We start from the raw sequence: 13,325 nt of genomic DNA, 5'->3' as shown, positions 1-13,325 counted from the left end.
GCCTGGTGCATGAATTCATGCATGAGTGGGGTCCCTCAGCTTGGCCGGCGATCGGGGCCAATCAGGGCTGCGAAAGGTTGGCTGGGGGAGGGGCCGCGGGAGGTTGGCCAGCCAGCCGTGGGAGGTTGGCTGTGGGAGCCCACTGACCACCAGGGGGAAGCTCCTGCATTAAGCATCTGTCCCCTGGTGGTCAGTGCATATCATAGCGACTGGTCATTCGGTCACTTAGGCTTTTCTCTATAATAATAAAAGCGTAATATGCTAATAAGACTGGATAGCTGAATGACCTTCCGGATGTCCTTCCAGATGAAGTTGCAGCTGAGGCAGTTAGGGGCGATCAGGTAGGCAGGCGAGTGGTTAGGGGTGATTAGGCAGGCAGGCAGGCGAGAGGTTAGGAGCCAGTGGTCCCAGATTGCAAGAGGGAGGTCCGACTGCCAGTCTGACTGCCATGGATTGGGCCTAAAATGACAGTCAGACATCCTCTGAGGGGTCCCAGATTGCGAGAGGGTGCAGGCTGGGCTGAGAGACCTCCTCCACCCGCTCCGTGCATGAATTTCATGCACTGGAACTCTCCTATAGATAGATAGATAGATAGATAGATAGATAGATAGATAGATAGATAGATAGACAGACAGACAAAGTTATCCCCATCAAGTGCACAGACATCGTCTTATAGAGATTGTCAGAGTTACGTAACTGTGAGAAAAGGAAAAGGAAGGGGAGGGAAGAGGAAATCATAGGATATAGTAGTAGAAAGAATGCCCAGAAAGTGGTTTGGAAAACTTGGGTTCCTATGTTGGCTTTTCTTCCTAAACACCAGCACCGTGGCTCAGGGATGGCACAGCATCCAGCCTGCACCTCCACCCAATCTCTATTAAGTATAAAAAGTGATGAAGTCCCTTGCTACTCTCTTGCAAGGCTATGTTATTAATCATAAAGTAAATGTAAAGAATTAAGTCTTTAAAATGTAAGTTCTCCAAGGAGAAGATTCTACATGATATAAATCCAGGGTGTGTTTAAAGCCCATGTCTGGTCTATTTGGATTGTTTTACCAAATGCCTAACTTGAGGGCCGATGAGGCACTGGCAGAAATGACCCAAAGGTCAGTTTCTTATTCATTCAAGAAACCAGGAACCACCCCTGGAGCCCGCTGAGAACATGGCCCGATGCTAGGCACCTGGAGAAACACAAAGCTGGAAGACTATGACCCGTGCATGTGTGAGAAAACACACCCTGGTAATTCTTACTAAAGTGCTGCAGTGAGTGAAGTCTTTCCTTACAGCAGTGAGTACAATGGCGTTCACGTAGCCCCTGCAAAGTGCCTGCTATTTCTAGACTGGTGATGACTTTGTCAAGAGCCAGAGTTTTACACAGAATCCATGTTAGGTGTACACTGGCTCTCAGCCTTTTCCACAGTTTGCCTTGTAGGGTGTTCTTTTCATGGAGGAAGAAAAAGAAGTTTAAAGAAAATATAAGGGGACCTGCTGTGTCCTTAAACACCCATCTTCTCTAGTTATTTTCTTTGCTCTATGTAGGAAATATATCATACGTGTGATACGTTAAAAATAAGTTTTCAAAGCTGCCATTTCTAAATGTTTATTATATGCTTAAAATTATTATGCTTCACCTTCCTCACTCAGCAGACCATGATGTCTATCTAGCTAATTTCAAGAATTACAATCCACATACTATATGGTTAGTTTCAAACAGGGTCCTTTTGGAGCTAAAAAGTAAGCCTTTCTTGATGAACATAATCACTTTCATGTGCATAACCACTGCCAGGCACTTGCTGAAATAGAAAGATGTAAGACATGGTGACAGGCCTTCATGTGAGAACAAGGGAGTTGATAGTTTCTGCCATACTTTTTTCTAATTTAATATATATATATATATTCTTATTGATTTCAGAGAGGAAGAGAGAGGGAGAGACAAATATCAATGATAAGAGAGAATCACTGATTGGCTGCCTCCTGCATGCCCCACATTGGGGATCGAGCCCACAACCCAGGCATGTGCCCTGACTGGGAATCATACCAGTGACCTCTTGGTTCATGGGTCAATGCTCAATCACTGAGCCACACCAGCCTGGCTTTCTATTTAATCTTAACTCCTTTACTTGTCTCCTCTTAGACTAGAAACAAAGCAGTCACAAAACCACACCTTGGGCCAGCTAGTTTTCCTTCCCTATCGGATTACTCCCATCAGCACACAAGCCTATCATAGTATCTCCCTTCTTTGGAAAGAGAGAGAGAGAGAGAGAGAGAGAGAGAGAGAGAGAGAGAGAGAGAGAGAGAGAAGGACCTTCCTTGAACTTACCTTTTCCTCTAGTTAGTGCTCCATTTCACTACCCTCCTTAGAGCAAAACTCCCTACAGAACTGTCTGTACTCACATGCTTCTCTCCCATGTACTCCTGAGTGTAGTAAGGCTTTGGTCCTCACTTCCTCACCAAAGTGGCTACTCTTCCACTTTGATGTCCAGGTCATCAAACATCTCTACCTTGCAGCAGCCAATGGTCAATTCTAGTCCTCATCTCATTTGATCCATCAGTATTATTTGACTCTTTTCATTTAAGTGCTTTCTTTAATTGGCTTCCAAGACACTATTCGCCTTTAGTTTTCCTCCTACCTCACAGGCTGCTCTATAATACTCTCTCCTTTGTGGGTCCTCCTCATCCACCAGAGCTCCAAACACCACAGGGCCCAGGGCTCAATCCCTGGTCCTTCCTTCTTCACCTACACTCACTTCTTTGGGGGGGGGGGGCAGGTCTCATCATATTGCCTCCAATATGCACTGAAGAACATCTATGCACTGAACTTTCCAGTTCTTTTTTCCAGCAGTGACATCTCCCCTCAATGTCACTCTTCATACATTCAATTCCTATGACAATCCACTTGGATGACTAATGAACATCCCAAACTAAATATGCACACAATTAAACTCCTAATTCCCACAAACATGTTTTCTCCATAGTCTTCTTTACCTCAATAAATCGAAACTCCAGTTTTCTACTTGGTCAGGTTAAAAATTATGGAGTCATCTTTCACTCTTTCCTTTATGGCTCATCCCAAATCCATCTGCAAATCTTATTGGTTCTTTCTTCAAAATACATCTAGAATTCAACGACTTGTCATCATACTACATTCCCACCCTGACTGAGCCACTGTCATCTTTTGTAAGAATTACTACTGTAGCCTTTTACTAGTAATTGGTCTTCTTGTTTCCACATCAAATCCCTACAGTCTATTCTTAAATAGTAGCCAGAGTTTAAAACCACAAGACAGACATGTCACCCCTTTGCTAGAATATTCCAGTGGCCTCCCAGCTCACCGGAAACAAAAACCAAGTGCCTGCAATGGTTTACAAAGTCTGGGCCCGCCATCTCTCTCATCTACCTCCTGACACTTTTCAGGATAAGAAAAGGAGAATGGCTCTCAGCCTTTTCACAAAGAAAAACAATGAACAGTAGCAACATGGCATTCCCTACAGTCTATTTTCATGTGGCAATCTTTAGCAAAATCAGAGGAAAACATTGAACTTGGACTTGTTTTCTTAGATGGTAAAGAGAGGTGATGGTTGTCTTTAAAGAAACTGAAGAAAAATGGACCTAATGGACAAAAACTTATACTTAAATAAGACTTTAAAGAAAACATGAAACCTCTCGAAAATACTGTTTTTCAAATTACGTAGAAGTTCCCACTTAGAATAACTGATGTACAATGTACTAACCGTTAACTTACTAACCCAACCAACCAAAGGACTTCAACTCAAACGTGACAGAATTGATTAATGTAACTGGTTATCAGTCAGCCTTTGTCACTCTCACAAATAAAAACACTGATGTCCCCATCCCCACTCACAGCACTCTGCCACTAGCCTCAGCCCCATTAAGGGCCTAATTTGCCCCCAAAGAGCTCCCCACTTGTGTCAATACTGATAAAACTGAGGAACCGGTGCCCCAAGAGATGGCACCTGGGATGTCCACACACAAGTTTCTCTTTCCTCTTCCCTTCTCACCAGCTCTATAAAAATTTCATACGATGTAGAGCCCATGACACCATACATGGAAATCATAAAGCCACACTTCTTTTAAAAATAGCTGAGTCTTGGATTTTCAATTAATTTATGTTCTCGTTGTCCATCAATTCCAAAACAGAGATTTCACTGCAATTCTTCCTAGCTAATGCCCTCATGTCTGAAGCTTGACCCTCCTGATTAATTATTAGTGAGTTAGAGGGTTACTGGAAGGTTAAACCACACTTTCAGATACACATATCACCAGAAAAGTTTTGAGGAAATTCTAGGTGTTATTCACCCAATCTTTCCCTGTGAACACTGGAGCAGCCAATCTTTTCTTTCCTGGACTGTAACCTCTTTCCTTCTGAGTCTCTTCCTTTTCTGCCATAAATTCAAATGCCTACTACTGCTCCTCTCCAAATTCATTCTCCTCTACTCTAATAAATTCTTCTTATCTTTTTGTCTTATTGCCTTCCTCTGAATTTACACCTTTGTCTCAAGAATGCCAGTGCTTCTAAAAACATTCCATTATTCCTGGAGAAAGAAGGTTAGGCAATTTCCCCCTTAAAGTAGGTTTCATTGGTAATTTTCTGAATAAACTTTTTTTAAGGACTCCATCAGACTATTAGGATTCTGACCTTTCAGAATTATGTTTCCTTAAAGAACAAGCTTACTTAAAAATAATACTGGATTCATTTATTCATTCATTCATCACTCAACTAATAAGTAACAAATTTTTAAAAAGGCATCATAGCATATAAAAAGATATGAGATGTGTTCACTATCCTTAAGGACCTTATAATCCAGATAAACATATATAATCAAAGGAAGAACATATGAGCATATATTATACAGTATAAATATTCATAATAGTTATGTTTGTCCACTCTGAAGTATGACTATTAATAAAAGCCAAAGTACAATCAACAATATGTACTTCAGTGTTTCTTCAGTTCACACTTATCAGTTCCCTTAACCTATATTATGTATTCCACATTAATGGGATCCTTGATTTATAGTACAATAAATAAAGTGTAACTTGCCCAGCCTTTTTAGACTTCATTGTTCTAAATTTGGAAATCAAAGCATGGTTCTGGTTCTCATTCTCTAAGTACTTGCTTTACAAAGAAACCAGTTCTCTATAGAGAATCAAGTTATTGAAATTACCAAGTCATTCACCATTGCCCTGATTTCTTCTGCCTCGACTGTGTAAGCTTCTCACTTTTCCAGGTCAAAAGATAATGCTTATATATAAAGAACTTAAAAACAGGTCCTAGGAACACAACAGCCGAAAAAAAAAAACCTGTCTGTCTCCACAGTGTAAACGCTGGGGAGAAGGTTAAAACTGAAATTGAGCAATTGTGTATTTCAAAGTGCTCTGGTACATTAAGCAGTCATTCTTCACTTCAAAGCCATTTTATCCGAGTTATTTACATTGCTACTGCATAAACTCTGAGGTCGCTTGTATTAAAAAATGTTTTATTATGTTATTTTATTAATTTTCCCCAAAATATAAATATACCTTCAATTTTAAAATGGAAAAATTTTGGAAAACAAGTATTCAGTATATGGAAATTCACTTTACCAAAAACATCAGGACTTGGAGCCACATTTAAAGTGTCCCTGTATTTCACACTGATCCCTCAGAAAACACATTTTTTAGCTTCTGAGGAGTCTTTTATCTTATTCCTGTCACTCTGGGTATACAAAAAAAGAGAAATGTAATATTAAGAACCTAGGCAAAACAGAATCATTCCATAACAAAACCCCTTAAAGGATACTTATGTAAGACTTACACAGCGATACACTTCCCAACAGCTCTTCACTGGTGAGCCCTGGGAGAGCCAGAGACCCCGTGCTGGACACTCACCCTCTCTCCACCCAGGATCCAGTCTGTGTAACCAGACACCTACCGCTCGCTTTGGCTTCCGGGTAGGGAGGGCCATCCTCAAAAGTGAAGATCTGGGACACGCTCTGGCCCAGGTAGGAGGGAGCTGGGTAGTACGAATGCATCCTGTACTGGGAACCCACAGGGTGGCGGTTCTCTGAGGTTTTCATCGGCTTAAGAAAAAAGAAGGAATGTATTAAGACCAAAGTTGCATTTTATAGTCATTTCAAGAATTGCCTAATTCTTTAAGTGAAGGCCACACCCTATGAAGTTGGTAGTATCCTCAACCATGAATATACCATCCAGTACACTAACCTTGAAAATACTGGAACTGTGCATTCTGAGGTGCCTTTTCTATCTTGGGGTTCCCGCTGAAGTACCCCTAAAATTCCTTCTCATCCTATGATGCCCAATTAACAAGTAGTAAGAGAATTGGGCAGGAAAAACAGGAGAGCATGGCATTACTGTGACAATGACTACCTTGTTTGACCGGCAGCCAGTCATTTAACCTTCTCACATTTCTTCACGTGTAAAACTGGCATCTCATCTTAGTGAACACACACTGCATATAGAGAATATTTTTTAAAAACATGAAAATAGGGTGAAGGTAAGCTATTGTCATTAGCATGATGCTATGCTGAATATCATCACTCGGCATCCATTCCCACCCCCTTCTATGCTTTTCCCTGCAACAAGGAACAAAAGTGCGATGTTTCCCAGACTCTCCTGTCACCAGGGTTCTGGAGGCGATTTGGATTCTGCTAACAAGACACGGAGTGAGATTTGGAAGACAGAAGGGGAGGCAGAGGGAGCACGTGCTGTCCCTCCAGCAGCAGTGGGCAGCTGGCACTCGGCATTCATGCCTTCTTTCTGGCAATCAGACTTGGGACCATGGGGCAGCTTTTCTATAAGGAGCAGTTCACACAGCTTCTTGGCCTCTCATTCAAAGCAAAGGAAACAGGGCCCACTTCTACTTTCCTGGTTCTTCCTGGCCACTCTGCGAACACCTAGAATTATTCTGTTTCCTGCACACACCCCGGAACAGACACTAAACATTAAATGCATGACCCTATCTTCACAGCAAGAACATCTAGACTTCAATTATTTATACAGTTTCAAAAACACTAAATTCAGATGGTATTCATTTTTTTTTTAAAGTCAATCTAAGGAATGCTCTGGATAAACCAAATTTGTTCAACAATTAAGGAATAATTTTGAAATCATGTTTTTCAATCCAATCTCTAGAAGCCACTTATTTGATTTAGAAAAAATAGTACTAACTTGGCAAAGCCTGGCAGGATAAAATTAGGTCCTAGGTTTCCTCAAGATCTTCTATGAACATCCAAATTTTGGACAATTCCTCAAGTAATATAGGCCCAAGTAAACTTTGAATATTATGGCAGTGCTTGGTGGAAAGGCCTACGTCCTTGATTTCTGTGTGCTAATTTGAGAAGCTCAAGGAGTTCATTTTTGCCCCTCCCCACTGTTCCCCCAGCACAAATGTATGCTTGATGTGTAGATTATTTCTTGCAAAAGCAAAGAAGACTCTATTCCACTTAATTATTCCCTTTCAAGTGAAATTTATCTGGCCAAGTTCCTTGTATCCTTTCTAGTTTTTTCTGAAGCAAATAAAATGGTATCTCTTCCAGCTCAATCATCCAATTTTCATTTTCTACCATTATATCAATTTTTACTAAATAAGAGGGCATGCAGCAATGCTTGGAAATAGCCAAAGGGGAGAACTGGCTGCCTTTAGTGAGTGGGTCCAAGTCAGGAGAGCCACCAGGAATTATGAAATGATTAAAGAGGGAAGTGACTATCAGCAGTGCTGCACCCAGTTATCAGTTAGACCAGCACTTCCTGGTGCTCTCTGCATGTATATGAGAACAGCCTGGGATCCTGTTAAAAAGTAGACTCTGATTCAGTAAGCCTGGGTAGAGCCTCAGAGTCTGACTCACTCCCAGGAGAGGCTGATTCTGCTGGCTCAAAACGTCGCTCTGGCCCTGGCTGGTGTGGCTCAGTTGGTGGCGCATCGTCCTGTGCACCAAAAGATTGCCAGTTCCATTCCTGGTCAGGACACATGCCTGCGTTTCAGGCTTGATCCCCTGCAGGGAGCGGGCATGTAGAAGGCAGCAATCAATGTTTCACTCTCATATTGATGGTTCCCTCTCTCCCTCGCCCTTCTCTCTCTAAGTCAATAAAAATATTTTAAAAAGTAAAAAAAAAAATAAAACCTCGCTCTGGTGACAAGGGAGTAGAATAAACGATTCTTTCTCTCACACTAAACACCATTAGGGGCCTATGACCAAAGGAGAACTTCCTAAAAAATTCTTTTGACCAACTGTTTACAACTTTCCACCTAAACTAAGAAAAGGCAGAAATGATGCTACTTTAAATTTTCCATTCGTTTTCTTTTTATACATGAGATTCCCCAGAACTAAGATATTTTTTCAGGGGTTCACAACCACCTAGAATGGCTACAGCGGCAATAACAAGCCCAAACACACTTTGCGGGAGAGAAACGTTTCTACCTCTACAGCCTTCCCTCAAGTCAGCACAGTCTACGTGATGAACATTTATTAGGACAAGCGCCAACTATTAAGTAAAAAGTGTCCTGACATAAATAATGGCGCCCCCCCATCTGGGTGCCGAGTTGGTTACATCTTCCTCCGCTGGGGCAAAATCTGCAAGTCAGTTCTTCAAGGAAAATGTTTTTAAATTTTCCCCGGGTGCAAGAAAATTGACAGGATTTGAGCCTACAGGCTCAGCAAAATCCTGGATTTTTCCCTTTTACTATGTATTTTGTATAAAACCTCTTTTCAAAATATTTGTAAAATGTTCACTGTGAGTTGAGAGCAGGGGTCAGCGAACTTTTTTGGTAAATGGCCAAACAGTAAATAGTTCAGGTTTTGTCAGCCACAGGGTCTCTAGACAATCAGTAAATGAAGGGGTGTGGCTGTGTTACAATAAAATTTGACTTACTGGAATGTTCCCTGGTTCTCAGCCTTCACTCCCACTAGATTAAGGGAAGAGGGAACCTGGTCTGATGTCCGATTTCACTGGTCTGGGATTTGGCCTGGGCCCTGCATTATTTCAAAGCTCCTCAGATCATTCTAATTGAAAACAAGACTGAGAACCAGAGTTATCTATAAGTAGGCTTACCTACATATTTCCCACACCCCAATAAGTATGAAACCCCAGCCTCCCGAGTATCAACTAAAAACGCAAAAGGTTCACTCCACCGACAGACTGGACAACTGCTGCCAAGACCAATGTGTGTATTATTTGAAAAGAGATTCAGATAAACTGAAGGGTTTTTTTTCTTTCCTTTTTAACGAAAGCTTATTGGAAAATAAAAACAATATCAAATCCATGTGTGTTTATTTTCCCCCTTAATTCCATTTCTGTTTTTAGAAAGCATCAGATAACAAGAGTCATTTGGAAAGAAGAACTGAGCTATTTGAACTCAAACATTCAACTTTCCCAATGAATCCCCAAGATCATTGAGCTATAAAAACTTCTATCAAAAAAAAGAGGAAAAGATACAAAGGGTCAGACTCCATCTGCGGTTATCAAAATGTGAACTTACAGAGACCATCAATCACTTCAGCTGCTTACAACTGGAAGAATAATCTACAAATAACCATCCATGTGACAACTTGGACAGAAGAAAGAAGTATGGTTCCATGTATTTCTAAGTGCATGTGTAAACCTCTGAAACATGGAGTTGAAACTGAATTGTGATTCAGCCAAAAAGCCAGAACAAGGTGTGGCCAAATGTGACTTAAAACTCTAAATCACTTCTTGTTCCTAACTTAAAAAACAGTTTCAGCCCTGCTGCTTTCGAATTAGACAAAACGGGTAAATAAGGAAACCTTTGACATCTGTTGTTTCACTTTAAGCGAGAAGTACTCAACGAAGGGCAGTTTGTCCCCCAGAGGACATTTAGCAAAGTCAGGAGACACCACTGATTATCACAACTGGCTGGGAGTGAGGAGGTGCTACTGGCATGTCGTGAGTAGATACTAAAGATGCTGCCAACCATCCTATGATGCACAGGACCATCCCCACAACAAATAATTATCCAGCCCCACATCTCAGTCAGTAAGTGCCAAGATTGAAAAACTTGCTGTAAACTAACCTCACACAACCATCTCCTTGTGCTCAGCCCTTCATCTCCACTAAGAAGCAAAGTTCTACTGAGGGCTAGAGGTGCTCATAAATTAAAGGAATTGTTCATTTCTGCTAAAGAATATAATTTTTTTCCATTATGTAATGCTGCCTTGTTCTTCTCTGGATTTTTTTTATTCCTTTAAATTAAACAAAGTAAACCCCAAACCCCAGGATCCTAGTGATTTATGACTACTATTATTATTAACATGTGGTAACTGGCAAACAAGAGGCATGTTTTACATTCTTATTACCCATCCCAAGTCTCTGAACCAGAATATGACCTATGACGGGGAGCTGGGCTGGTGGGAACATGCGCAGTGTTAGTATGAACCCGGAAGGAAAACCTGGGAGCTTTGGATTTTATTTTATTAAACTGTTGGAACATGCAGCATAAGAAATCTTAACCACTGGTTTCCTTTCATATACTTTACTCACCCTTTTTTATAGTAACAATAAAACCCCAACAAAACATAAAAATGTTAGACCTCACTTCTTTTTAAAAAAACTCCTAAGTACTACTCATTGGTTATCTGTTAACACTTCAGATAGGACGAGTCTGGTCTTACACAAAACTGAGCACTCGTCCAGGTAATGGCTGAAAGAGATCATGAAAACCAACTTGCCGTCTGGTTGTTTCATAAAGCGCGGCTCAGCAGCACAGAATGAGACTTGGTGGAGAAGAGTGAATATATGGATAAAGCTCCTAATCCCAAACTCTGATATTTAAACAAATAGTGTAAAGACTCCCTTGGCACTGGCATGTGGTTTACAGTCTTTTAAGTTGCAAAAGCCACATCTGGGATGAACCTTTGGTTTTATGAACAAAAACCTTTTTATATTAAAAAAAAAAAAAAGAGGGCTTGTCACATGCTGTGGAATCCTATGTCTCCTGCTAAGAATAAAGGCTGGGGCTCACTTTTGTCCTCATTAAAGGAATTCTTTAGTTTTAATGTTTTAATAGAAGCTTCTTTTCAAACCCTCTTAAAGGGGCACCTGTTCCCCCTGCTCGCCTAACCACCCTCTGAGAGCTGTCCTAGTCCACACACCTAACCTATGCAAGTTCTCTTAGGTGTTCATATTATGAAATGCCCTCTACTTCCCTCCCTAGAGTGAGAAGGACAAAAGGAGACAGGGAGACTGGTCTTGTGAGGATTCTGGCCCCTGGAAGGGATTCTTGCAAAGCCTGGGCGGATTCCTTCAATGAGCAAAAGAAGAAGGTGCTGGGTTTGAGGGTCAGCACTTAGAGGCTGGAGAACTAAGAGCTGTTTGTCCAGAAATGGAAGGGCTCTTCCTCCTCAGAAAGGAGGCTGGAGGGGAGAAAGGAGAGAGATGACAGGAGAAATAGAATGCTCATGCAATACGGCAGAGAGGACAATCAGAGAAATTAAACATCTAAGATGCTCTCAGTTGTAAACCCCATGCTTCCCAAAGCTTCAGAACATCTGTGACACTGTGCCAAAATAAACAACACTTGTATATGTAGGCTTTTCAAAAAGAATGGAAGGAAAGGAGCTCAACTCCAGGCTTGCGTTAATACCTGAGTAGATTTTAAAAACATCAAAACAAAACAAAATAAACCCCATAAGATACAACACGAAAAAATAAGGAAGGCATTTATAAATACAGAACCAGCACTGACCGTTAAAACATAAAGCAATCCCGCTCCCCAATTTCCAGGAATCTTGGACCGAGCATGGAATAGGGACTCAGACCACCTTGTATAAACTCTAAGGAATGGAACCCCCATATGCATTAGGATTACCCTTGTATGTATTAGTGGTCCATTCTGCTTGTTCTATTTCCACATTTAAAAAACCCAAATTAGTTTTTTAACTTGTATCACTCAGTTGGTGGTTTTCACCATCTGGGTTAGTTGCACTGACAGAATAAAGTTTACTCCAGCAGATGGTGTTGTCCAAAATGCAGCACTGTGACCATTTAGTGGGCCCCAAAATAATTCACTGGGTTGTAATCAGAATAAAAAAACAAACAGTATAGCAAGAAAATGAAAACAAAATAGAACAGAAATATAAAACTCCATCATAATATGTGGAAGAGCTGTTTTATGAAACTTCATTTTGTCCTTATATGTATGTAAAAGTATATACTGGATCAGAATAGAAAACACTTTTTACTCTGGGTTTCAGTCTAAAATGTTTGAAAGACACTGAGATATATAAGTCAGGTCAATGGAAGCAAGGACATTTGAAAATAGGTACATAGTAGGAAAAAGCCAAATATTAAAGATGGTTTAAAAAAAAGATGGTTTTTCTGGAACCTGGAAGGTTTTGATGCGCTCACAAAAGAAATGAGGGCGGTCCGTTTAGAGACAGTCTCTGGCTGGCACTAGCCCAGCACCTTCCTCATATCACAAATCTATGCAAGATTTGCCAGCTCCTGGGTCAGAAACTTATATTTGTCTCATTCACAAATCTAAGGCACAAACCTAACTAAAGTCACATACAGAGCCAGGCAGAAATGCAAATATTGTATTTTTACAATGAGCTGCTGGGCAAGGAAATGGCAAAGATTGTATTTTTAATATTTGGTTAATAATTATCAGGACATAGGACTTTCCAGTCTCTGTAATATGTCGAATTTCTGAAAGCATTATAGAACATCTCTTAAGATAGGCAGAGGGGCTTGTAACAGTGACATTCTTAACATAACTTCGCTGAGAAAATATTGGTTTATTGGCTATGGGACTAATGGAATTTTAGAGGGAGAAAATAAGCATTTATTGAGAGATACTCTAGACCAGGGGTCCTCAAACTTTTTAAACAGGGGGCCAGTTCACTGTCCCTCAGACCGTTGGGAGGGCAGGACTATAGTTTAAAAAAAAACTATGGGAGCAACTAAGATGGCGGCATAGGTAAACACCGGGAAATTATCGCCTCACACAACAATTGAAAATTACCCCAAAGGACTGAGCAAACATCATCCAGAACAACAGGAAGGCTGGCTGAGTGTAAAGTCCACAACTAGAAGGAAAGAAAAGCACGCTGAGAGCCAGAGGCGCTGCGGAGGTGAAGTGCAGAGGTACGGCGGCGTGCGCGCGCGAGGAAAGGGGGTGGCGCCTGAGGACGCGGCTGTCTTTTTGAATCACAAACTCCCGGCGGCTCTGAACTCCGGTTCCGGGAAGTCTCTGGGGACCCAGGTCTCACACGGGGAGAAGCTGGTCTGTCCAGCAGCGAGCGAACTTGAGGGCGGCTTTCCCTCAGAGGTGCTTGCAGCCGTTACCGGAACACT

General features: G+C 41.3%; 1 protein-coding gene across 4 annotated transcripts in view; it reads right to left on the bottom strand.

Moving 5' to 3' along the window:
• The window catches only part of DMRT1 (doublesex and mab-3 related transcription factor 1), a 98,547-nt gene that overhangs the window by 34,349 nt on the left and 50,873 nt on the right, over positions 1-13,325 (bottom strand). For all 4 annotated transcript variants that reach the window (XM_036330942.1, XM_036330944.1, XM_036330945.1 and 1 more), the window contains one exon: positions 5,929-6,076. In XM_036330942.1, coding sequence (XP_036186835.1) covers positions 5,929-6,076 — 148 coding nt within the window. The remainder of the gene's footprint in view (positions 1-5,928; positions 6,077-13,325) is intronic.

Source organism: Myotis myotis, unplaced genomic scaffold (assembly GCF_014108235.1).
Source record: "Myotis myotis isolate mMyoMyo1 unplaced genomic scaffold, mMyoMyo1.p scaffold_m19_p_12, whole genome shotgun sequence".
Taxonomy (NCBI): domain Eukaryota; kingdom Metazoa; phylum Chordata; class Mammalia; order Chiroptera; family Vespertilionidae; genus Myotis; species Myotis myotis.
The sequence above is the reverse complement of the archived record's forward strand: the minus strand, read 5'-3'. Positions and strand labels throughout refer to the sequence as shown.